Raw genomic sequence first — 25,218 nt, forward strand, 5'->3', positions numbered from 1 at the left:
CACAACCAACAGTGTGATCAGCCAAAGAGAAGCTGTTCTTTGCGAGAGGAGGTTCTACTGTGTTCATCTGGCTAGAAAGTAAAGTCCAAAACAATGTCAGATTCAGCCAGTGGCTAATACATCAGCACAACCTTGGAGGGTCTTTGGTCTGGGTGAATTGTTTGTGGAATGCTGAGTGGGTGGGTGGTGGAAACACATGCTCCCTTGGACCTTGAAGCCATACTGTACCTGTGGTAAAATTCACCTTACTGTTAATGTCTTCAATTGGAAAAAGAAAGAAGGAGGTGGGAGGAGAGAAAGAGGGAGAGAAAAAATAAACCCCTCAATTTTTCAGGTGTGCAAGAAAATGGGAAATTATGGAAAATATCTCTTGCAGCATTAAACAAGAGAGTGTAGTAATAATTATGGTCTTTGTCAAGCGTTTACTATATGCCAAGGACTGTTCTAAGCACAGAGATGCAAGATATTCAGGTTGGACATAGGCCCTGTCACACATGGGGCTTACGGTCTAAATAGAGGGAGTATGATTTAAATTGAGAAAATTCTCTATTTGCTTATATTAATGTCTGTCTTGCCCTCTAGACTGACTATAAGATCACTGTGGGCAGGGAATGTGTCTGCTTATTGTTCTAGTTTACTGTCCCAAGTGCTTAGTACAGTGCTTTGCACATAGTAAGTGCTCAATAAATGCGATTAAGGGAATGAATGAATGAATTTTTCAGAACAGCTCAAACTGGAAATTGTGGAAAATACCTGTTGCACATAAAACAGGGCTGAACATCCCAAGTCCTACTTGATGCCTCAACATTCATGGTGAAAGCCAAAGCTCACAGGGGTTACCATCCCCTCTCCGCTCATGGCAATCTTATTTTTTGAGTGCTTACTGTATGCAGAGCACCATACTAAGTGCTTTGGTGAGTATAATGTAACAAATACACATTTCCTGCCCACAGTGATCATACAGTCTAGTGGGGGAGGCAGACATTAATATATATAAATAAATTCCAACCTGTTCCACAAATAAATCCAGCTGGTTCACTGAGTTTTGTGCACCTATGATCAGCGTATATGAACATCTTAGTAATTATAATGATAATTGTGGTATGTGTTAACCACTTACTACATGCCAAACACTGTACAGAGCACTGCGGTAGAAAATTAAGTTGCACACAGCCCCTGTCTCACAGGGGGCTCACAGTCTAGGGGTGGGGAAAAAACAGGTATTAACAATGATGGTATTTGTTAAGAACTTACTATGTGCCAAGCACTGTTCTAAGCTCTGGGGTAGATACAGGGGTCATCAGGTTGTCCCACGTGGGGCTCACAGACTTCATCCCCATTTTATAGATGAGGTAACTGAGGCATAGAGAAGTTACATGACTTGCCCAAAGTCACACAGCTGATTGTGGCAGAGAGCCTGGATTAGAACCCATGACCTCTGACTCCCAAGCCCAGGCTCTTTCCACTAAGTCATGCTGCTTCCCAAAACTGAGGTCCAGAAAAGTTAGGTGACTTGCCCAAAGCCACACAAGAGAGAAGTGACAGAGCTGGCTTTAGAAACGTTGAGGTCATAAACATTCATATTAATATCCATGTGTTCACAAATACATATTTATACTTTTTTGTGAAACACCGACCTACAAATATGAAGAAAAATGATGATAATTTATACATCAGATGAAATGATTTCAAAATTAGTGATGGTGAAGAGCTAACATACTAAGTTCTATTCTTAATCCTACTGAAAAATAGACCTAGTCGAAGCAAACATTAAAGGTAGCTTAGTTCAGTCAATGGCATTTCTAGACATCTTGTATCTATATTTTCCCAGGAGGACATAAAGTGATGTAGAGAAAGGTTGTATACCACCCAATCATCTCTTCCTGAGAGAGATTTGGGGGGCTGCCATGTTCTGATTAAATCAATCAATCAATCGTATTTATTGAGCGCTTACTATGTGCAGAGCACTGTACTAAGCGCTTGGGAAGTACAAATTGGCATCACATAGAGACAGTCCCTACCCAACAGTGGGCTCACAGTCTAAAAGGGGGAGACAGAGAACAGAACCAAACATACCAACAAAATAAAATAAGTAGGATAGAAATGTCGAGCCTGGAGAGAGGGGGAGAGAGCAGGGGCAGAGATGTAGATCTGGGTGTCATCAGCATAGAATCAATCAATCAATCGTATTTATTGAGCGCTTACTATGTGCAGAGCACTGTACTAAGCGCTTGGGAAGGAAATGGAGCAGTTAATGGCTAGTGGTTATGGACAACAATATCATTGTAGTTATCTAGCAACTAAAATGTGGGCTTAAGAATGAGGGGGACCGGAAAAAAAAGTCAAATTTTAACTAGGGTAGATGAGAGGGAAGCTAGATTGATCTGGCCTACTTCCTCATATTTCGTTTTGAAATACACCAACTTTCATATTGTCAAAATTCAGCAGTGATCAACGGCTTAGACAACTGTATTTTCTTACATAATGCAGCGGTAAAGTTCCCCGCTTAATAGGTCTCTTTACAGATGACGAGCAGGAATATTTGGGAAAAACTCTGATTTTCGACTCTTCATGTCATGGTGACGCTACTGCCCCCTAGTAGAGAATGAGAGAACATATTTAATCATTGCTGTTAGAGGAAGGGATCTGTGTCGTGGATTGGAGAAATCCCACTTCAATCACTTTAGTTGGTTGGGGAGAAGGATGCCCAGGTGATTTCGCTATACAGAAGTCTTTCTGCATCAAGAGATGGCTTCTCCCCAACTTAGCCGGACTCAGAGTGCCTCTGCCACTTTCCAGGAGAGTCCACAAAGCTCCTCTCCCCACCCACCTTTCCTGTGTTTTTCTTGAATCATATTTATTGAGCACTTACTCTGTGCTGAGCACTGTATTAAGCACTTGGAGAGTACAACAATGAAACAGACACATTCCCTGCCCACAACGAGCTTACAGTCTAGAGGGGGAGACAGATATTAATATCAATCAATAAATTACAGATATGTTCATAAATGCTGTGGGATTGGGTGGGGGATAAATAAGGACTGCAAGTCAGAGCATTGCAGAAAGGAATGGAAGAAGAGGAAAGGAGAGCTTAGTCAGAGAAGATCTCTTGGAGATGTGCCTTCATTAAGGCTTTGAAGGGGGTGGGGAGAATAATTGCCTGTTGGCTTTGAGGAGGGAGGGCATTCCAGGCCAGAGAAATGATGTGGGTGAGACAGAGACAAGATAGAGGAGATCTAGATATAGTGAGAAGTTTAGCGAGGCCTTGGGTTGTAGGAGGAGAGTAGCGAAGTGAGGTAGTGAGGGGGTAGGGTGATTGAGAGCTTTAAAGCCAATGGTGAAGAGTTTTTGTTTGATATTGAGGTGGATGGGCAACCACTTGAGTTTTTTGAGGAGTGGAGGAACAAGTCCTGATCGTTTTGTAGAAAAATGATCTGGGCAACAGAGTGAAGTATGGTATGGAGTGGGGAGAGACAGGAAGCTGGGAAGTCAGCGGAGAGGCTGATACAGTAATCCAGGAGGGTTAGGATAAGCGACTGTATTAACGCGATAGTAGTTTGGATGGAGTGGAAATGGTGGATTTTAGCTATGTTGTGAGGTTGGAACTGATACGATTGAATGATAGGATTCCATGATGGGTTGAATGAGAGAGGAGTCAAGGATAGTGCCAAGGTTATAGGCTTGTGAGACAGGAAGGATGGTAGTACTGTCTACAGTGATGGGAAAATCAGGGGGACAATGGGAGGACAGAATAGGATAAGAGCTTGGGTTAATGTGGTAGCAGTTTGGATGAGAGTAAAGGATCGATTTTTAGCAATGTTGTGAGGGTAGAACTGACAGGATTTGGTGACAGTTTGAGTATGTGAGTTGAATGAAAGAGTTAAGTTGAGGATAATGCCAAGTTTACAGGCTTGTGAAATAGGGAGGATGGTGGTGCTGTCTACACTGCTAGGGAAGACAGGGAGTGGACAGGGTTTGGTTGGGAAGAAGAGGAGTTTTGTTTTGGACATGATAAGTTTGAGGTGTAGGTGGGACAATCAAGTAGCGATGTCCTGAAGGCAGGAGGAAATTTGAGATATCAGAAAAAGAGAGAGATAAGGGTAGGAGATATAGATTTGAGAATCATTCATATAGAGATGGTAGTTGAAGCCATGGGGGCAAGTGATTTAGTTCTCCAAAGGAGTGTGTGTAGATGGAGAATAGAAGGGAACCCAGAACTGAGCCCTGAGGGACTCCCACAGTTATGGGGTGAGAGGCAGAGGAGGAGCATGTGAAAGGGACTGAGAATGAGTAGCAGAGAGCTAGGAGGAGACCCAGGTGTGCACAGTATTAGTAGAGAAGAGGTTGGATAAGGTTTCCAGGAGAAGGGGGTGGTTGACTGTGTTGAAGGCAGCTGAGGTCGAGGAGAAATAGGATGGAGTAGAGGTCATTAGATTTGACAAGAAGGAGATCATTGGTGACCTTTGAGAGGGCAGTTTTGTTGACGGGGGCAGAAGCCAGATTGGAGAGGGTCAAGGAGAGAATTGGAGGAAAGGAAGTGGAGGTAGCAGGTGTAGCCGGCTCACTCAAGGAGTGTGGAGAGGAATGGTAGGAAGGAGATGAGGTGATAGCTCGAGGGTCATGGGTCAAGGGAGGGTTTTTTAGGATGGGGGAGATATGAGCATGTTTGAAAATAGTGGGGAAAAAGACACTGGAAAGTGAACAGTTGAATATGGCAGTCAGGGTGGGAAGAAGGGAAGCGGCAAGTGCTTTTATAAGGTGTGAAGGGATGAGGTCAGTGGTTCTGATGGAGAGAGTAGATTTTGAGAAGAGTGGACAGATCTCTTCTTGAGGTAGTGATGGGAAAGGTGGGAAAGTCAAAGAAGGGGCAGGAGGAGGGAGGCACTGGGGAGAGGCAGTGGAGGTTTTAGGAAGATCATGTGTGATGGTTTCAATTTTCTCAGAAAAATACATGACCAGGTCATTTGGAGCAAGAGATGGGGGAGAGGGGAGAACAGGGGGATTGGGGAGAGAGAGTGGTCACAGACACTCCCACTATTCCCTCAGCCAGAACTCCTTCTCCACAGCTTCCTCCAATCAGAGGCTTCTGAAAACACCTTCAACAAGACTCTTGGTCTTGCCTCTGACCGCTTTCCCACATCCTCCCCCTAGCCTGAGACTCCCTCCTTGTCTGTTTAATGCCAGACCACCACTTTCTCCATTTTCAAAGCAGTATTGAGGTCACATCTCTTCCAAGAGGCCTTCCCCCATTAAGCCTTCTTTTTCCTGGCTCTCTCCCCCTTCTGTGTCATCTAAACACTTGGATTTGTGATCTTTGGACATTTTATATTCATCCCACCCCCAATCCCACAGCACTTATATACGTATCTTTAAATTATAGATTATAAATTATTCATATTAATGCCTGTCTCCCCCTCTAGACTGTAAATTCATTATGGGCATGGAACGTGACTGCTAATTCTGATGTACTCTTCCAAGCACTTAGTACAGTGCTCTGTACATTATAAAAGCTCAATAAATATGATTGATTTATTTCCTTCTACATCTAGGTTTTTCCTCCCCCTCCTTTTATTGCTCAGTTATTTTTGATGGTCCACTCTGGAAAAGCCTGTGGGGCAGTGGTCATGTGACTTGCTCCTATTGTATTCTTCCACTTAGTGTTTTGCACTATGTAGATGCTAATAATGTTGATGATGAAATAATGATGATGATGATGATCATGACAGTCATCATGGTCATGATAATAATGATGATGATGTGATAATGATGGTCGTGATCATAATAATAATGATGATGATCATGATGACAGTACCTGGAGTTGAATATAGACAGGAAGGAAATACTCAGCCAAGAGATGGTTTTGAATAAGTTCCTTAAAAATAAAAAGGAATTGGAAGGAGAGGAGAGAATGGGGGCATCTGATGGAAGAAGCAGAGCTGAGAGAAGCAGCAGCAGCATTTTGGATTCTGGCAAAGAGGAAATGACTGGTAGAGTCTCATCCTGTTTCCCCACCATTGAGAGCCTGGAGTCAGTTAGTGGCAGGAGGGGCAGTTGGAGAAGGAGGAGAAAGAAATCAAGAAGAATGGAGGGAGTGAAGTGGAAGTGGAGAAGGGGAAACTGGCCCAGCCTCTCTTGTCGAGGATGGAGCCCAGCAAGGAGCAGAGGAAGGTAACAAAAGGCAGAGGAAGATATTCACAGTGCGGTTGGGGGACAGAGAACACGCATAAAGAGAGTTGGCTTTTAAGGGGGGATTTGTGGAGAGTCTGAGGCTGGCAGTCCTGGCTAGGATTCCCCCACATAGAGATTACAAGGTGGGAATGTTAGGGACTGGTCTGTTAACATTCTTATGAGGATGCTGGGGTGAAGAGAGTTCGGCTTGAATTTAAAATTAGAAGTTGCTACTCTCCAACAGAAATGGAGAGAAGGAAAAACCATTCAGAGTAAGTTTAATGTCTCATTAACTTAGAATGTCAGCTTCTACGCTGTTGGAGCTGTCTTTCATCTAGCCCGTGTGCATTGTGGGCATGCAAATATAGATTTAATTGTGCATGTACGTGAATACATTCTTTAGGATTGAAAGTGAAGGTACTAACAGTGAGACTTCTATCTGTGAGAGTGATAAATAACAATTCCCTTCTACATAGAGTACAGTCTACAACCCTCTGGATTATAAACCCATTATGGGCAGGGAAAATGTCTATCAACTCTGCTATAAATGTACTCTTCCAAGTACTTAGTGTAGTGCTCTGCACACAGGAAGAGTGATTGTTTGATCCCCCTCGTTAAGAAACCCCAGGGGTTACTCATCCAACTCCGCAGCAAACAAAAACTCCTCACCTTTGGCTTTAAAGCACTCAATCACCTTGCCCCCACGTACCTCACCTCATCACTCTCCTCCTACAACCCAGCAGCACACTTCTCTCCTCTAATGCTAACTTTTTCACTATGCCTCGATCTCGTCTATCTCACCAGAGATTCCTCACCCACATCTTGCCTTTGTCCTGGAATGCCCTCCCTCCTCAAATCTGACAATTACTCTCCCCGCAACCCCTTCAAAGCCTTACTGAGAGCACATCTCCAAGAGGCCTTCCCTAAGACCCCCTTCCCTCTTCTCCCACTCCCTTCTGCTTCCTCCTGACTTGCTCCCTTTATTCATCCCCCAATCCAGTCCCACAGGACTTATGTACCTATCTGTAATTTATTTATTTATATTATCTGTCTCCCCCAACCTAGATTGTAAGATCTTTGTGTGCAGGGAATGTATCTGTTTATTTTGGGAAATGATAGAAAAGCTAAGCGCTTACAGTGCTGTGCCCACAGTAAGCACTCAATAAATGATTGAATGAATGGATATCCATAATTTATTTATATTAATGTCTGTCTCCCCCTATAGACTGTAAGCTCGTTGTGGGCTGGGAATGTCTGTCATATCGCCACGTTGTACTCTCCCAAGTGCTTATTACAGTGCCTTGCTTACATTAAGCACTCAATAAATAGGATTGATTGAATTTCCATTTACAGATGAGGTAACTGAGGTAAATGACTTTCCCAAGGTCACAAAGCAGGCACATGGCAAAGATGGCATAGAACCCAGGTTCCCTGATTATCAGGTCTGTGCTCTTGCCTTTAGGCCATGTTAGTGGACAGAACGGGGGCCTGGGAGTTATTAGGTCATGGATTCTAATCCAGGCTCCTCACTTGTATGCTGTGTGGCCTTGGGCAAGTCACTTAACTTCTCTGAGCCTGTTACCTCAACTGTAAAATGGGGATCGAGACTGTGAGCCCCACTTGGGACAGGGACTGTGTCCAACCCGATTTGCTTGTATCCACCCCAGGGCTTAGTATAGTGCCTGACACATAGTAAGCGCTTAACAAATACCTTAATAATTATTATTGTTACTACTTTTGAAGATGGGATTATTTGCCATGTTTACACCATGAAGGACTTTTTCTGTCTTCCACCATGGGTTATCAAAGTAACAGCAGCTACTGGTTCTGCAAAAACACCCACCAATTCCTGAAGTTTCTTAGTTTGCATGTCATAGGTTTATCGATTTGCAGACATCAATTTTCAAAAGTAATTTTTTCAATCCATTCTAGCTTAGCTTTCATCTCAGTTCGGGTTTTCAATGTTGAGTAATGGTGTGCCAGAAGTTAAAAAAGAGATACACCATGAAGGATGCACATCTGTGACAATACTGACAACCTAATGAATGAGTCACTGCCTACCTGTTTAGGGCAATCCTACCTTTAGATTTGGGGAAAAAAAGTTAAATTCCACCTGTTTGAGAATAAAAAAGCGTGGGCACTGGTGTATTAGCTAGCTAAGGTTAGGAGGCATGAATGCCAGCCCTTTCTGTTCCAATTCATTATTGAGAGGTTGAAAAGCATTAGGTTGAGGCTCTTCAGACAGGACATTTTTGATGTAAGATTGCATTATGTGGTTCTAATTGGCAAAGGCTTTGCACACTGTAAGCGCTCAATAGATGCGATTGAATGAATACAGAAGACTGTCCAATTACTGTCTTCTGCTTAGGGAGAGATTGGAGATCTTTGGTTTTACCCCCCAATCAGCAGCCATTTGGGATGCTGGGGACTGCCCTGTAGACTCCCTCTCTCCACCTCAAGGGACAGGGTGGAAGCAAGGTTGGGGTGAAATGCCCCCAATTCTCTGTGAGTTGGGGTAGGTTCCAGGACAATGACATCAAAATATTGGTTTTATTTGCCCAGCACAAGCTCTGCTACCCTTCAGTTTGAACCTATCAGGTTTTGGGCTCAAAACCAAAACATTCTCCACTAAATAATGCCTCAACCTGGGTGGGAAAAACAGATGTGAAGATAAATTCACCCACAAAACTGAAATTTTATTTTACTGTTTTAAAAAGTTTAACATTTTTCAAAAAGAACAAAAAATCTGTGTGTAGTAAAAGTTATATGCAGAGAGCTACAGAGAACATAGCTAATAGGAAAAAGAGAGAATTCAAGACTAAAAAACAGAAAAAAGTTATAAGCACCAATAAAATTAATACCCCTAAATAAACCTAGCAGTGCAATAATATAAACAGGAAGCAGCTTTACATTAAAAATACAGCTTCTTAAATACAGAAATAGCACCTTTTTCATAAAGGAGTTTGAGAAATGTAAACGTGGAAGATTCAAGTATATAAGTTATACCCCGCAACACTTGTACCAGAATGTAAGGGTTTCACAAACCCTGCACCTTCTTCATCAGTGCAAATACAAAACTTGCATTTTCCTAGCAATATGGCTGGTGCTTTTCCACTCAACAGCGATAGTCTGGATTGCCGTTTGCTCCTTTGCCATTAAGGATGGTCCGAAATCAAAGGCAGTAGTTAAGGCTTCTATTCTCTCCCAGGCTCAATGTTAGCTCCTTTTGTGGAACGATGCCATAGTTACCTTATTCAGGTATCCCCCTGGACACGTCCACCCCACAGTACATGAAATCTAGATATATCATACACTAATTGCTGATGTACCACAGGATTCCTAAGCCCTGCTTTTGAAATTATGGTCAATCAATACTCTCCTTAACCCCCCTCTCCCACGGTGCTCTGTTCCTGCTCCCTCCCTGTTCTGAGCAGCTTTTTCTTCCCCCTCCCTCTCCTGTTTCCTGCCAATCCCGCCACCCGTTATTTTTATTTAAACCAGTGAGCTCTCGGGGACCTGATCAAGTCCCAACCCACTGCCTTCAGCAGGAGTAAAACATTCCCAGTGCCCCAGCTGGGACCTTTCAGATGGACAAATACTTCTTTGGCCCAAGTGATGGACAGCTGGCTCTCTGACTCAGTTGCCTCCCTTCTCCAAACTATTATCTGCCTCTGTTCTAACCACTCAGTAATCCGGTACATGGGCCGCTCTAGCACCCCACAGCTCCTGAGACCTCAAGGCTGTTGCAGTTGGCTACCGATCCCTCACTAACTCCTCTCAGGGGAGGCTCTGCATCTCCCTGAATGCCTCTCCATGGCCAGTGGGCACAGATCACATGCTGATGACAGTCAAAAGAAAGATGGGAAATAGGGCAAAATAGAAAACCAATGGGCTAGCCAGAGGCAGGTTTTTCAATGAGGACAGGGGAGAAAAGGTAAGAGGGGTTTTTTTTGTTTTTTTTTTTTTTAATGGTGCTTTAAGCGAGCCTGTCACTGTAGTGAGCACTGGGTGGATACATCATCATCAGGTTGGACATAGATTCTGTCGCACATGGGTCTCAATCTAAGTTGGAGGTTCTCATCTAGAATGGAAAACCTTTCACAGTAAGGTAAAGATGACAATTTCATTACAAGTTTTGAAGGTGAAATAAGCCTATGTACAAAGCACATACTAGAAATCTCACAAGACTTGCTAATTCCACCCAATTTCTTTTGATTTTGGAAAGGGAACCCGTTTTAATTAGTTCAGGATGATATCTCTCCTCCACAATTACTGGAACCTAGCAATGTTTTTGCTGCCTGATTGGCTTGGCTTTTTGTTTGGCTTTTAAGAAATATTTAAAAAAGGATGTATGCAGGAAAAAAAGCAGTCATGAAATCTTTTCAAAGTGTAGTGTTCAGAAGAAAGCTTTGAATCAAATATGCTTGGTAAATTTGTTTTCTGTAGACAGCCTTCCAGCCTTCCTTATTTTCTCAGAATGTCCTTAGGGACGGCTATTTTCCTTTTACTAGAATAAACTATGTGGTTAGCGCAAGTCTGTTGAACCTACGCTGCTCTCTGGAAGATGATATGAGAAAAATACACTTCCAACTCACCAGGCCACAGTCACCTTCACAGGCCTTTGAAAACTTATCCTCTAGAGACATATGCACAAGACGACAGTCAAATGATTATAAATTGCTTTGTGAGTCTGCCTAATGTTCTGATTGGACGATACACTGTTTTACCATAGCACATTTTCTGTAGAATGTTACTGAGGGAATTAATTAAGGTCTGCCTGCCAGAACAAGCCTGATTGGATATAACACATTGTGGACATGGTGCAGAGTACAAGTAAGTTTTCCTTAACAGGGTGTCTGACAAAAACACAACCCGCATCATGTTACAGGAGAACTGCATGATACGTTTAAGAAAACCAGTGTTATACACTAGCTCACTCCAAGATACCCCTACACATTACCTAAGATTTCCACCAGCAACAGTGTTGCAAACAATACTCTAGGTTGTATCTGTCATTAATTAGTCTTTTCAGAAGTTGTGGATAAGATCTTATATATATATATATATATATACATATATATATATACACACATATATGCATATGTATATTCCATAGGTATATATGTTAAGGCACTCTACTCTGTCAAGCATTTCACTTAATACATAATTCCTTTCTTTATATCTCACTGTGAGCACCCCAACCCTAGGTTTAATGCTTAAACCTATAGCAATTCTTAAAAAGTATAAAATTTCCTCTAATGAGCAGAGATGTGACTAAAATATCAGTTGGCTACCCAGAGCTTTTTCACTTTAAGAACAGAAGATTCTGCTATCTGTCCATGGGGGTGGTGAAAAATATGCAGTGTCTAAATTCTTAAGATGTAAGAGGACAGTAAACACTGAGGTTCTGCAAAGAGGAAAGAAAAGACTATTAAAAGTGACACTGTGCCGTGATCACAACCAACATTTTTCAAGAATCATACCCACTTCCTCTACCTCTTCTGCCCCTCCACCCCATATTTTTCCTGGCCTCCTGCATCACAGTGATGCTGTCCTAGACATTGGTAGCTAAGGGGACTTATTTGGTTAGAAAAAGGATTGAAGTTACCCATCTATTTCATAAAACACATAAATAATGTGGTTTGACACAGAGATGGTACAACTGCATTCTGTTAGATTTGTGATAAAACATCCCATAACTGCATTGACTAATTTTATTCACTGTCTGTCATCTTCCCTAGAGATCTGCCACCCCTCTTTGAGCATTTCTGAATGTGAAACACCAAGTGCTCATTTTCTGCACCTGTAACTTTGGGAGAAAAACCCACATCAATGAATTTTCTACTTACCAACCGAACCCAATGCAATCAACATCCTGATTTAACCACTTTCCTAATTCATTCAGTCCAGCTGTAATATTCCTATCCTAAATGCTCTGCTCCAGTTAACCTTCTACAGGTAGTCCTCATCTTACAGCATTCTGAGTTATGATAAATGACAATTGCAATGCTTCCAGATTTATACCGATTCAGTAATACGCCACAGTGATTTTGGCTTTATAACACTAGGCTCTTTTAAGGCACTTACTCCAACTTCCACCTAGCTGTAGGGCTTCATCGGAGAGAAGATGGAAGTGTTGGTTCTCATTAGTGAACAGGTAGCCTTACCCCTTTCCCATGCACCCCTGGCATCTCCTACTCTACCTCATCTGTCTCTGAGCAGGCTTCCTCTTAGATTGTTTCACCACTTCCCTTTGACTTTGGTACATCCCTCTGCATGGTGCTGCTCTTTGAATTATTTTTTTTTTAACATTTACAGCATGATCCTGTATTTTTTTTCTCAGCTGTGGCATCCCCCTGGCTACAGGGCTTGGTCTTGGTTGAACTGGTTGGTTAGGAGGAGGCTTGGGAGGAGACTGCTGGTCTTTCCCACTCGTGGGAATCTGAGAGGAGGCTGCATCCAGGGATATGAAACAAGTTTCAGAAAAAAAAAAAATTCCCCAAGGGGTACTGGGTTGTGGAGAAGATGGGACACCATGGGGGGAACTACAGGATCGGGGAGAGTTAAAGGCAGCCCTACCAAAACTGCATCTCCTCCAGGAGGCCTTCCCTGATTTAACCTTCCTTTTTTATGATAAGTGCTTACTATGTGCCAGGCACTGGATTAAGCGCTGGGGTAGATGCAGGCTAATCGGGTTGGATACGGTCCATGTCCTACATGGGGCTCACAGTCTTAATCTGCATTTTACAGATGAGGTAACTGAGGCACAGAAAAATTAAGTGACTTGCCCAAAGTCACATTGCAGTCAAGTGGTGGAGGCAGGATTAGAACCCAGGTCCTTCTGATTCCCAGGCCCATGTTCTATGCACTATGGCCATGCTGCTTCAATTTTCATCTCCCCACCCTGTTTTCTCTCTCTTCTGCATCACTGCACACTTGGGCCCTTATCTCCTAATCAATTTACTCTTTTTGCCCCCAATTCTCATAGCACTTAAGTATGCACCTTTATACTTTGTTGTTTCCCCTATCCGTATTTTATTTCAATCTCTCTCTCCCCAGCAAGGGAAGGATCATGTCTACTTATTCTATCTTCCTCCCCCAAGCACTTAGAATAGTGCTCTGCACACAGTGAAAGTTAAATAAATACCCCTGATTGATCAGTTGATTCAATGATAGAAGGTGGGCAAACACGCAAGGGTGCTATATGAAATGGGGAAACAAGTTTGAAAGCTGTAATGAGGAAGGAAAGGCTAAGTAGTAAGTGCTCAATAAATACCATTGACTGAGAGCCGGGGTGGAAGGAGAGGGTTAACTGATCACTCCACAGTCACCAATGCGGGTAGCCAGGGCCAAGTGGCTACCTTTATTGTGGAACCTCTCTGATCAACACAAATTCATTAATGTACTTAGATCAGTTGCCTATAATCGATTGAGTTCACAATTCTGGGTAATTTTGGTAAAAACAGTGTATTTGACCTTGATTTGGAAACCAGGTCCCACTTTATAACCATTGTTCCTATGGAAAATTAGCTCTGACTTACATCTCAATTTAAGACAATGTTTTCAAGAACGAATTAGGCTGTGAATTCAAGGACGGTCTGCACATACTTCACTGAAATAGGGAGTGTACAAGGGCTTTGCACAATCAATTATTTCTCACAGCTTACCACCGCAGAACAATACCCAGTGCTGAGGGAAAAGGAACATGGAACTTTTTTCAAATTCAGTAACTTAGATTATTTTCACTTTGATATTTGGGAACCAGCTTTCTCTCTGTGCCCCCCCCCCCACCCCCCTCACATTAGTGCAGCCCATTAATCCTAAGAGTACAGTCAGTTCCTTACTAACTCCGAGGCTACATTCTTGACGAGCCGCAACATAAGGCCAAAAGGCACCTTAAATACTTATGCCCTGACCTCGTTCTTGCTGACATCACACTGTGTTCTATCCAGATAGATGTGCTTTACCAGTAAGGCCACTTTCTAATTCTCCAATGGCATCCTACCCAAAATGTAGCGAAAACACACACTGAGGGAGAACTGATTCTATGGTACTCTTCACAGTTGTTTTGGTCTGAATAATTTTTCACAGGTAGACTTTTATCCCCATGTACCAGGAATTTGTAGAGTAAGTGCAGGGCAAATTCTAGGAAAAAAACATTCAAGTAGTCATACCCTGAGAAAATCTGTTATTCTGTAGTTGTAAACTTTTTGCTCTAAATCCCTTCCAGGAACAAAATAAATAATAGAATAGATTGCATCACCGAAGCTGACTTTGACCTCCTGAAGCCAAGAAAGCATTGCCATGGGGAACTACAGAAAGGAAATTAGACTGCCACAGATTTACTCAGACTCAGCAGAATGTATGTAAAGCATGGAATTTTTACCCTAGTTAAGTGCTGGATAGCTCACCTTTTTAAAACCACAAGACTCCAGTAGTCTTATCCCTGTCTCCCTATAGCAAGAAGGCATTTTTCAAGTGGAAACCACAAAGGCAAGTTAATGCTTTTTCTGTTGCACTGTGCACAGGGTTTGAAACCAAACTGGGATTGGATAAACAATTAATAGTGAGTCACAAAGCAGGGTGGGGTTGGGGGTGGTGGTGTTGGTGATTGATGAGGAGAAAAAGTGAACAGTAGAGGAAAGGGAGAAAAAACAAGAGGAAGGTTATGTGCTGCGAGTTGACATTTCATAGTATTCATTTCATTAGGCCAAGGCCCGTCTTCTAGAACCAGTTTGAAAGTCCCACGACCGCTCTCCTCCTCCTTACGTGGGCTAGCAGAGTTAATCAGTGGCCCCACTGGAGATTTCCAGCCTTCTCTGGGCAGAGCTGGTGTTTCTGATCTGGCTGCCTTCAGTTTTCCTCCAGGCGGTGGCAGGACTTCCGAGGCTGCCAGGGGTTTTGAAAAATGCCTCGTGCTGTCTGGGCCGAACACTCTCGGGTGTCAATGGGGCTGGTGACTATTTAGAAAGGGAAAACAACTGAGGTGAGGTGAAAGCAACAACGGCACGTGTGCTGGCCTCAACGCATCGGAAGCACTTTTCTTAGCCCTGCCAATTTACCAGTTTAAGACTGTGAGCCCCACGTGGGACAACTTGATCACTTTGTATCCTCCCCAGTGCTTAGAACAGTGCCTTGCACCTAGTAAGCGCTTAACAAATGCCATCATCATTATTATTATTATTATTACTATTATTACCAAAGCCTCAATAACGAGATTTCACTAATAATAACATTAACAATTATCTAGTGGAAAGACCATGGGTCTGGGTTCTAATCCATCACCATCACTGGTCTGTTGTGTGACCTTGGGCTAGTCACTTCACTTTTCTATGCCTTTGTTACCTTGCTATAAAATGCAGATTAAGACTAGGAGCCCTATTGTAAGACAGGGACTATGTCCAACCTGGCTATCTTATATCTACCCCAGGGCTTAGTACAGTGCCTGGCACATAGTAAGCACCTTAACAAATACCACAAAAATCATAATATTGATGATAATTCTGTAATTAAGTTCTGATTAGATATTGTCCTAAGTGCTGCATTATGCACTGTAGTAAGCACTGGGGTAAATAATAACAATAATTCTAGTATTTGTTAAACACTTACTGTGTGCCAGACACTGTACTAAGCACTGGGGTGGATGCAAGCAAATCAGGCTGGATGCAGTCCTTGTCCCACGTGGGGCTCAGAGTCTCAAACCCCATTTTACAGATGAGGAAACCGAGGCAGAGAGAAGCAAAGTGACTTGCCGAAGGTCACATGGCAGACAAGTGGCGGAGACAGGATTAGAACCCACAACCGGTCTATTCACTACACCATGCTGCTTCCCATTAAGCAGACACTGTCCCTATCCCACATGGGGCTCATGGTCTAAGGAGGGGGAGAACAGGATTCTAATCCCCATTTTACAAGATGAGGAAACTGAGGCACAGAGAAGTGACTTGACCGCAGTTCCCACAGGGGCCCTGTTTCTCGGGCCTGTGTTTGACGCTCCTTGATAAGAGAACAAACTTCAAGGCATCAAAGTAATCTGTGAAAGAATATTTTTGGCCACTGCATAACGCTGCTCTCTGGTAAAGAAAGCAGTCCCCCCAAACTGCAGATGAGGAGTAGTTGGTGATCATTAAGAGGACAAAAGTTCGAACTAGTTTCTACTGATCTTGGGCCTAGAAGTCAGAAGGTCATGAATTCTAAACCCAGCACCTCCACTTGTCTGCTGTGTGGCCTTGGGTAAGTCACTTTGCTTCTCTGTGCTTCAGTTACCTCATCTGTAAAATGGGGATGAAGTCTGTGAGCCCTGTGCGAGACAGGGACTTGTGTCCAACCCGATTTGCTTGTAACCACCACAGTGCTTAATTCAGTGCCTGGCACATGTTAAGTGCTTAACAAATAGCATAATTATTATTATTATCATCATTATTTTGCAACTTTGCCTCTTGACTGGAGGCTTTCCACTTATCCAACTCAGAAGGAGGGCTTTACAAGTCTTATCAAACCCAACCACTACATGCCCGAAGTCAGGCAAAGGTTGGATTGGCACAGCACTGAGTAGCCCAATGTGCTAGCCAATTTGCCGCAAGGCACATTACTAGCATAGCCCCATTCCAATAGTATTCTAGGACTGGATGACTCTGCTCTTTTGTCATCCCATCTCAGAATTTGGTGGCCCCCCCTCAGCCCTCCCTGGCTTCCTCATAATTCAGATTCAAAGAAATTACAGGACTCACCTGTGGGAATTTCACAATCGTGACCGGCTGTCCCAAGCAAATGGGAGAATCTGGTTTCACAGGATTACGAGATCTTGTCAACACCGGGCTCAGGTGGACTGGAGATTGAGCGCGAGGCTGGGGCTCAGCAGGCGGGAGTTGGGCCGCTTTGGGGTTCACCACGGCTGTGTTGCCAATGAGAACGTGAGCCGTGGGTGCCAGACCAGGCATACCAAAATTCAAGGATCCGGGATTAGGAAGGCCACCAGCAGAAGGAAGAGCGCTTGTGATGGCGGGAGAATAGATCACAGGGAAGGGTGCCAGGGCTGTAGAGGGCACCACCATGCAAGGGACGTTTAAGGAGGTCAACTGGCTCATAGACGGACCAACAGTAGCAGGGGTCTGATTTGTCGAAAGCAGGAAATTAAGACCATTTAGCCCTAAAACCCAAACAGAAGCAGCAAAAGAGAATTAATTAAGGATTTTTGGGACTTCATATCAAGACCCCATCATAAAGCGTTCAAGCTCATTTCCCTGCTGGCTTGCTTACAAATTGAACTGCAAGTAATATAAGCACACCTGGTTTCTGTATAATACAGGGCTTGCTGTCTTACAGAACCTTATATTAGAGAAATGGGTGCTGCAGTGCTCACTTTGTTGATTCCACGTTTTCATGCACAAAAGTGCCTGCCTGTCGGTTGAGCGTTTTCTATTTCCTGGACTGTGCTGGGGTCGGAACGTACAGTGAAAACACAAGTTAAGGCAACTCAACAAAGCACTTAACAACTCCTTGAATATTCATAGTGCGTTTTCTGTAAGAAACTCAAAAGTGATTTTCCCACCATCCTCCCCCAAATACAAAGCATTAATAACCCCATTGCATAAAGAAGCTAAACAATTTATGTACAGTGTGACCACTACCCTTACACATATTTAATTTAAAAAATCTTCAAGCACATCATATAAACACCAGATACATGGGGCTCTAGGCTCAGTTAATGCCTTACCAACTGCAGACTGCACAAACAGATACTGTGGGAGAGATGGATTTTTCAGGTGAAGGTTTCCTTGCTCCTCTGTGGAATTTCCATGGTCTTCTATGCTTCTTGACGGATTTCCCGGTTCGTGAATATCTGAGTATGTGACTGCAGCCTTTTCTGAAATCTCATCAGTAGGGGAAGATTCTAGGCCAAGACAAGCATTTTCTAGTGGTACTGAATACGTGCTACCGAGTTTCTTGGGAGGGGGCTTCTGAACCAAAACAAAAACAGAATTACATACAAACTAAAAATAAAATCAATTTATTCTCAACCATCTCTTAATCAGTTAATGGTATTTGTTAAGTGCTAACTGGGTGCAGGGCTCTGTACTAAGTGCTTGGGAGAGTACTGGATACCAGAATTGGTAGATAAGTTCCCTGCCCACAAGGAGATTGTGACCTAGAGGGGGAGACAGACAGAAATGTAAATAAATTATGGATAGGTAAATAAGTGTTGTGTGGCTGAGGGTGGGGTGAATATGAAGTGCCTAAAGTGAACAGTTCCACGTGCACAGACAAACATTTAAAAGATAAAACATATCAGGAACTGGCAGTTCTATGTAGTGCTTTTTGAAAAACAGCATAGGAGAAGGCTTTAACCTTGCAGACCTCCCCTTTCTCCTGCAAACACTATCTAATCATGGTTTCTCTGACTCAATCCTCTCCTGGATTTCCTTCCTCTCCTGCTGCTCACACCCTGTCTCTTTTATCTGCTATTCCCCTGCCTCCCCCTGCTCCCTAACTGTGGATACCTGTGATGGCCTATTCCACTGCCTCCACATTGGGTAGGGGGAGGAGAAGGAAGCCAGGAGTGTCATTCCATGGGGCCCCTTTAAGTGTAAATACTTAGTCCAGCCAATCAGAGGGCAAGATTGGGGAGGAAGTCCATGAGAAGCAGTGTGGCCTAATGGATAGATTGTGGGTCTGGGAGTTGGAAGGACCTGGGTTCTAATCCTGACTCTGCCGCTTGTCTGCTGTGTGACCTTGGATTACTCGTTTATCTTCTCTGTGTCTCAGTTACCTCCTCTGGAAAATGGGGACAAAGACTGTGTGCCCCATGCAGGATATGTACTGTATTCAACTTGATTAGCTTGTATCTATCCCAGTGCTTAGTTCAGTGCCTGGCACAGACTAAGCACTTAAAAAATAGGGCACAGGGAGGGATTGGAGATGATCCATGTTTATACCATGTTGATTGTATCTCCTGCCCAGATTACTGCATCGGCCTCCTTGCTGACCTCCCAGCCTCCTGTCTCTCCCCACTCCAGTTCATACTTCACTCTGCTGCCCAAATCATTTTTCTACCAAAACGTTCAGGACATGTCATCCCGCTCCTCAAAAAACTCCAGTGTTTGCCCGTCCACCTCCACATAATAATAATAATAATGATAGCATTTATTAAGCGCTTACTATGTGCAAAGCACTGTTCTAAGCACTGGGGAGGTTACAAGGCAATCAGGTTGTCCCCCAGGGGGCTCACAGTCTTAATCCCCATTTTACAGATGAGGGAACTGAGGCACAGAGAAGTTAAGTGACTTGCCCAAAGTCACATAGCTGACAAGTGGCGGAGCCGGGATTCGAACCCATGACCTCTGGCTCCAAAGCCCGTGCTCTTTCCACTGAGCTACGCTGCTTCTAACCCATCAAACAAAAACTCCTCACCTTTGGCTTTAAAGCACTCTACCACCTTGCCCCCTCCTACCTCACCTCGCTATTCTCCTTCTGAAACCCAGCCTGCACACTTTGCTCCTCTAGTGCTAACATTCTTACTGTGCCTCGGTCTCACTGTCTCGCCACCACCCCTTGGTGCATTTCTTGCCTCTGGCCTGGAATGCCCTCCCTCCTCAAATCGGACAGACAATTATTCCCCCTCTCTTCAAAGCCTTATTGAAGGCATATCTACTCCAAGAGGCCTTCCCAGACTAGCCCCCCTTTCCTCTTCTCCCACTCCCTTATGCGTTGCCTTGACTTGCTCCCTTTGTTCTTCCCCTCCAGGCCCAGCTCCAAAGCACTTATGCACATATCTGTGATTTATTTATTTGTATTGATGTCTGTCTCTGAATGAACTGAATGACTGACCGAACAATGACTGTCAAGCCTTCGGTGGCTAGGATGAACCGTCTAGACATGCACGAGATGTAGATAGAGGTGTCTGCTCCCTTGGCCTTACCTTGGGCAGCACCAGGGAGAGGGGACCATCCTCCAGCTCATCGGTCTGCCTTTTGGTGGCTGGCTCGTTGGCTTCCAGAGACACACAGGCACGGCAGCTACGTATCGGAGGGCTCGTGGGGGAAGTGGGTGGCGGGTCCGTGGCCTCTGTCTCAGGGTCTGAATATCTACCGCCTCGTTCTGCGCCGGCGGTGAGTGGCGAGAGGCTCTCTGGGAGGCTTCCATACAGCATAAAGAGGGAAGCGGAGGGGACATAAACAAAAGGCTGATTGTTGAGCAGAGCAGGTTTTGCAGTCTCGAGTCCGGATGCCGCCGATGATGGCAGGACAGCTATGTGCCCGTTCAGACTGTTCGACAGAGAGACCTGGGGCAGGTCTGATTGGGCAACCGAAAACACCTGATGGGGTAAAGAGTTAAGGCAAAGTTCTGAGTCCAGGGGGAGAATAGGGAACAAAGGAATAGGGTCCATGTTTCTTGGAGTCAGTTTTTCAGTGACTGAACTTTCACTCCTAAAACACAAAGAAAAGGAAAGCAATTAATACACTATTAGTTACATGTACCTAAGTTCAAATAAATGCAATTCATTAAAAATGGTACGCTCAATTCTTTCTTTTTTTTTTTTTTTTGCCATAGCTACTTACTGGTAATCACTTCCAGCCCAGTGAGAATTGAGTTTAGTTCATTCTTTCATTAACTCATTCAATTGGATTTATTGAGTGTTTACTGTGTGCAGAGCACTGTACTAAGTGCTTGGGAGAGTACAATAATAAACAGATATATTCCCTTCCCACGATGAGCTTACAGTCTAGAGGAGGGGAGACAGGCACTAATATAAATAAATAAATTACAGATATATACATAAGTACTTTGGGGCTGGAAAGGGGAATAAACAAAGGGAGCAAGTCAGAGTGAGGCAGAACGGAGTGGGAGAAGAGGAAAGGGGGGCTTAGTCAGGGAAGGCCTCTTGGAGGAGATGTGTCCTCAATAAGGCTTTGAAGGTGGGGAGAGTAAAGCAAATCCCAAGTATCTGTCTTATTGTGATTGAAATGGTTAGAGAACAACAAAATTATGCTTGAAATAAATTATATATGATATGAAAATATTAACATCTTCTGGGCCCTTAGAAAATAAACATCTTATCTTCCCTGAAGCTCAAGGGAAGTAAAGTAGTTGACACTAAATGGGGCAAAATATTCTTTTAATGGATTTTTTTGTAGGAGTGTCCATTTTTTTACTTGTCTGCAATGGACCAGTCTAGTCCACGAGAAAGACAGTTTTGCAGGCATGATCCATGGGCATCATTTGAACCCATGCAGCACGGCGTAGTGGATAGAGCACAGGCCGGGGAATCAGAAGGTCATGCGTTCTAATCCCCATTCCATCACTTGTCTACTGTGTGACCGTGGGCAAATCACTTCAATTCTCTCTGCCTCAGTTACCTCATCTGTAAAATGGAGATTGAACCTGTGAGCCCCATATGGGACAGGGACTGCGTCCTACTTGATTTGCTTGTATCCACCCCTGTGCTCAGTGCAGTGCCTGGTACATAGTAAGCACTTAACAAATACCATCATTAGTATTATTAACCTGCTAAGGGAGCTCTGATATCAGCCCAGCTCCCTGACTGACAGAGTGCATTTCCAATCTTTATTCCTCTCCCTAGCCCTGTGCTGGGTTGTAGTAGGGCTAACCCAAGACGGTCTTCCACCATCTAGGCCTGCTATTTCTAAATGACAGACACTCAGAAAATGAAAGCAAATAAGGCATATTAGCCAGTCTAAGCTGAAACATAACGTTTTAGCTTTTAACTTTCCATTCAAATTGATTTGTGGATGTCATCTACTATAGTGCAACAGCTCACCATCAGGAAGCTGATCAATTAGGAAATACAAACTCACAGCCCTCAAAAAGCAGTCTCGGTTTCCAAAACACTGCCTCTGCAGTCACACCTAGATCAATGGGTGGATTGATCAATCAGTTGATCGGTGATTGATAACATTCATTGAGGGCCCATTGTGTGTGAAGAATACTGTGCTAAGCACATGAGTGAGTACCAGAGTTAGAAGGCACCAACTTCTAGACCAACAGGGGAAATGATAATTATAGTGATAATGATGATAATAATAATAATAATAATAATAGTATTTGTTTAGCACTTTTTGTCAAGCACTGTTCTAAGAGCAGTGGTAGATACATTTTAACCAGGTCAGACACACATAGGGCTCACAATCTAAGCAGGAGAGAGAACAGGTATCTCTCCTTTTCAGCTGAGGAAACTGAGACACAGAGAAATTATGTGATTTACCCAAGGCCACACAGCAAGCAAGTGGCAGAACAGGGATTAAAATCCAGGTCCTCTGATGCCGAGGCCCAGGCTCTTTGCCCTAGGCCATAAAACAAGATGGATTTCATACATTCCACATAAACTGACAAAGCCACTATCTGCTCTTGAAAATGAGCATGAAAATGTTTTAGCATCAAGACACTGGCGGATGGGGGAATTCATTTTTCAACTGGATACTTATTTATCCATAAGCATCCTCAGCCAATGGGGAAATTCCCTCCCCCAACTCAATTTAAGGAGAAGGTGGAAAGGTTTTTATCATGTTTTCCTGAGGAAGCAGTTGAGAAAGGTGACTCAACGTGTCCACGGTCACATTGCTGTTGTTTGGTGAAAGCTCTTATCCAATCAATTAACCAACCATCAATGGTATTTGTTGAGTGCCTACTCTGTGTACAGCACTGTATTAAGCATTTGTGAACACCAGAAACAGAAGTTATGGAGCAGGAGGAAGAATGCAGTTATAGTAGGTAGAGTAGCATGAGTGTGTCAGGAAGCTACTTATCACTGTGGCTTAGTGATAAGTAGCATCGATTACTGAGAAGCAGTGTGGTTTAGTGGCTTGAACACGGGCCTGGGAATCAGAAGGACCTGGATTCTAATCCCACCTCCTCCACATGTCTGCTGTGTGACTATGGGCAAGTCACTGAACTTCTCTGGGCCTCGGTTACCTCATCTCTACAACTGGAATTAAGAGTGTGAGCCCCATGTGGGACAGGGACTGGGTCCCACCTGATAAACTTGCATCCACTCCAGTGCTTAGAACAGTGCTTGGCACAGAGCAAGAGCTTAACAAGTACCCTAATAATGATTATTATTAAGGAATAGCTGAATAAATCATTGAATGTATAGGTAAACACATATGCATTAGTGCTGAGATTAGGCATGAAAACTTAAATGTTATTGGGTTGATAGGACTTAATCGAGTATGTCTTCTTGGAGGATGCAGTATTTTAGGAGGGCTCTGTCATACCATACCAGGTTTCCCACAGTGAGGTTAATTAAATTATCCTCATGCCACCGCAGAATGAGAATGTGTTAGCTGCCAAACTTTTCCCCTACAATGGAACCTCTTCAAACACATTAATAATAAGCAGAGATTTATACTCAGGAACATAAATGATAGAAAATAAGTTTAGATTTGAGGCTACATACTCTGGACATTGCTTGATCTTCTGTCTGCAGGCTGCTGAAAAATTTGCAATTTTCGAGCAGAATTCTTCTGAACCTACAAATCAGGATGAAAGATCAATAAGCACAAATAGAGATGTCCAAAACATTAATTGGATCCATTTACTTTGCACTCGATCTTAAAATTAAGTGGGAAATATTGGTAGGCTAGATTTTTTAAAATAAACTCTCGCTGAAGTTACAATTTCAAAATAAAGGTTTTTTGGGGGGTAAAGCATAATAAATGCTGAATAGATAACAGGGTTAGCCTATTGTTAGGGCCCCTTGCGAGATTTCTAGACCGCTGCACTGTTGACAACAAGGGGTTTGTCTCTTCGGCAGATGGATACCTCGCTTCTCCTCTCTGTGAGGGCTGCTGGGCTCAGAGCTTGCTTTCCTCTTGATCCCTTCCGAAGCCTGAACAGCATTAAAAGAGGAATGCCGGGCAAGTCTCTGTTTTGCACACGTCAGGTCCTGTGGACACAGTTCGCTCTTCAGTTTGGGTAAAGCAGATGTTGGAAGGTCCAGGAGCTGGTCATCTGAAAAAATGCAGAAGTTTGCAGAGGCATATTATGAAGACTGCAACTTCAGATGTTGTTCTGAGCACTGAAGGGCTAAAGAAACCAGAATAGTAATCAGTAGAGAAACAGCATGGCCTAGTAGATACAGTATGGGCCCAGGAGTCAGGACGTCAAGGGTTCTAATCCTGGCTCGAGCTGCTGTGTGACCTTGGGCAAGTCACTTCACTTTTCTGGATCTCAGTTACCTCATCTGTAAAACGGGGATGAGGAGTTTAACTTCCATGTGGGACTGTGTCCAACCTGATTGACTTGTATTCATTCAATTGTATTTACTGAGCATTCATTGTGTGCAGAGCACTGTACTAAATGCTTATCTACTCCAGAGTTTAGTGCCAGGCACTGTACTCAGAGAAGCATAATGGCCAAAGGGAAAGTGCACAGGCCTACGAGTCGGCGCTCTGTCACAGTCTGTTGTGTGATCTTGTGCAAATCACTTCACTTCTGTGCCTGTTTTCTCAACTGTAAAGATGGGGATTAAATATCTGTTCCCTTTTGCCAGTGGAACGGGACTGTGTTCGACCTGATGCCTTTGTATCTACCCCAGCATTTAGTACAGTGCTTGGAGCATAGTAAGTTTTGAAAAAATACCACAATTATTATTACTCTGCCATCTTCACAGTAGGCGAAAGCATCTTCGGTGAAACTGGATTTAGGGATGGATGAAGCTGGAGGGCTTTGGGGAGCCTCTCCACGTCCCCTCCCTTCCTGCAAGTGGAAGCGGGCCGGCTACATCTTTTCTGTCCTGATGGGGCAGCCGACATTTCTGGCTGGCAGGCTGGGTTTATAGAGAGCCAGACGCTTCCGCTATTCCAGTACATCCACCCCTTAAACTACCCACTCCATGGTTTGGTTCTGCTCTTGATAACCCCTTCCTGTTCGGGGCTACGAACCTCTGGTTTGCCCGGACCCAGCATCGACCCCAAACAAAGTAAAGCCAATGTTTATTTGCAGGAATGCTAAATGTGGGGCCATAGTCAATAGGCGGGGTATTTTAGGAATTACAGCATCTCGGAAACTTGGTTATTTTATTCTGGCCTGTGC

The 25,218-nt window shown here is 43.7% G+C and overlaps 1 protein-coding gene across 2 annotated transcripts in view; it reads right to left on the minus strand.

Moving 5' to 3' along the window:
• Positions 1-2,520: 2,520 nt before the first annotated feature.
• Positions 2,521-25,218, minus strand: part of E2F7 (E2F transcription factor 7) — a 78,305-nt gene continuing 55,607 nt past the window's right edge. Inside the window, exons 8-14 of one of the 2 annotated variants that reach the window (XM_038756596.1) lie at positions 23,947-24,135; positions 23,582-23,654; positions 20,087-20,594; positions 17,885-18,128; positions 16,899-17,317; positions 14,938-15,128; positions 2,521-2,595 (exon numbers count right to left, since the gene is read on the minus strand). In XM_038756596.1, the coding sequence (XP_038612524.1) occupies positions 14,952-15,128; positions 16,899-17,317; positions 17,885-18,128; positions 20,087-20,594; positions 23,582-23,654; positions 23,947-24,135 (1,610 nt within the window). In that variant the 3' untranslated portion in view covers positions 2,521-2,595; positions 14,938-14,951. Of the gene's footprint in view, positions 2,596-14,005; positions 15,129-16,898; positions 17,318-17,884; positions 18,129-20,086; positions 20,595-23,581; positions 23,655-23,946; positions 24,136-25,218 lie in introns of those variants that run through there. The other variant, XM_038756595.1, reaches the window with a different exon arrangement.

This window comes from Tachyglossus aculeatus, chromosome 14 (assembly GCF_015852505.1).
Source record: "Tachyglossus aculeatus isolate mTacAcu1 chromosome 14, mTacAcu1.pri, whole genome shotgun sequence".
NCBI classification, from domain to species: domain Eukaryota; kingdom Metazoa; phylum Chordata; class Mammalia; order Monotremata; family Tachyglossidae; genus Tachyglossus; species Tachyglossus aculeatus.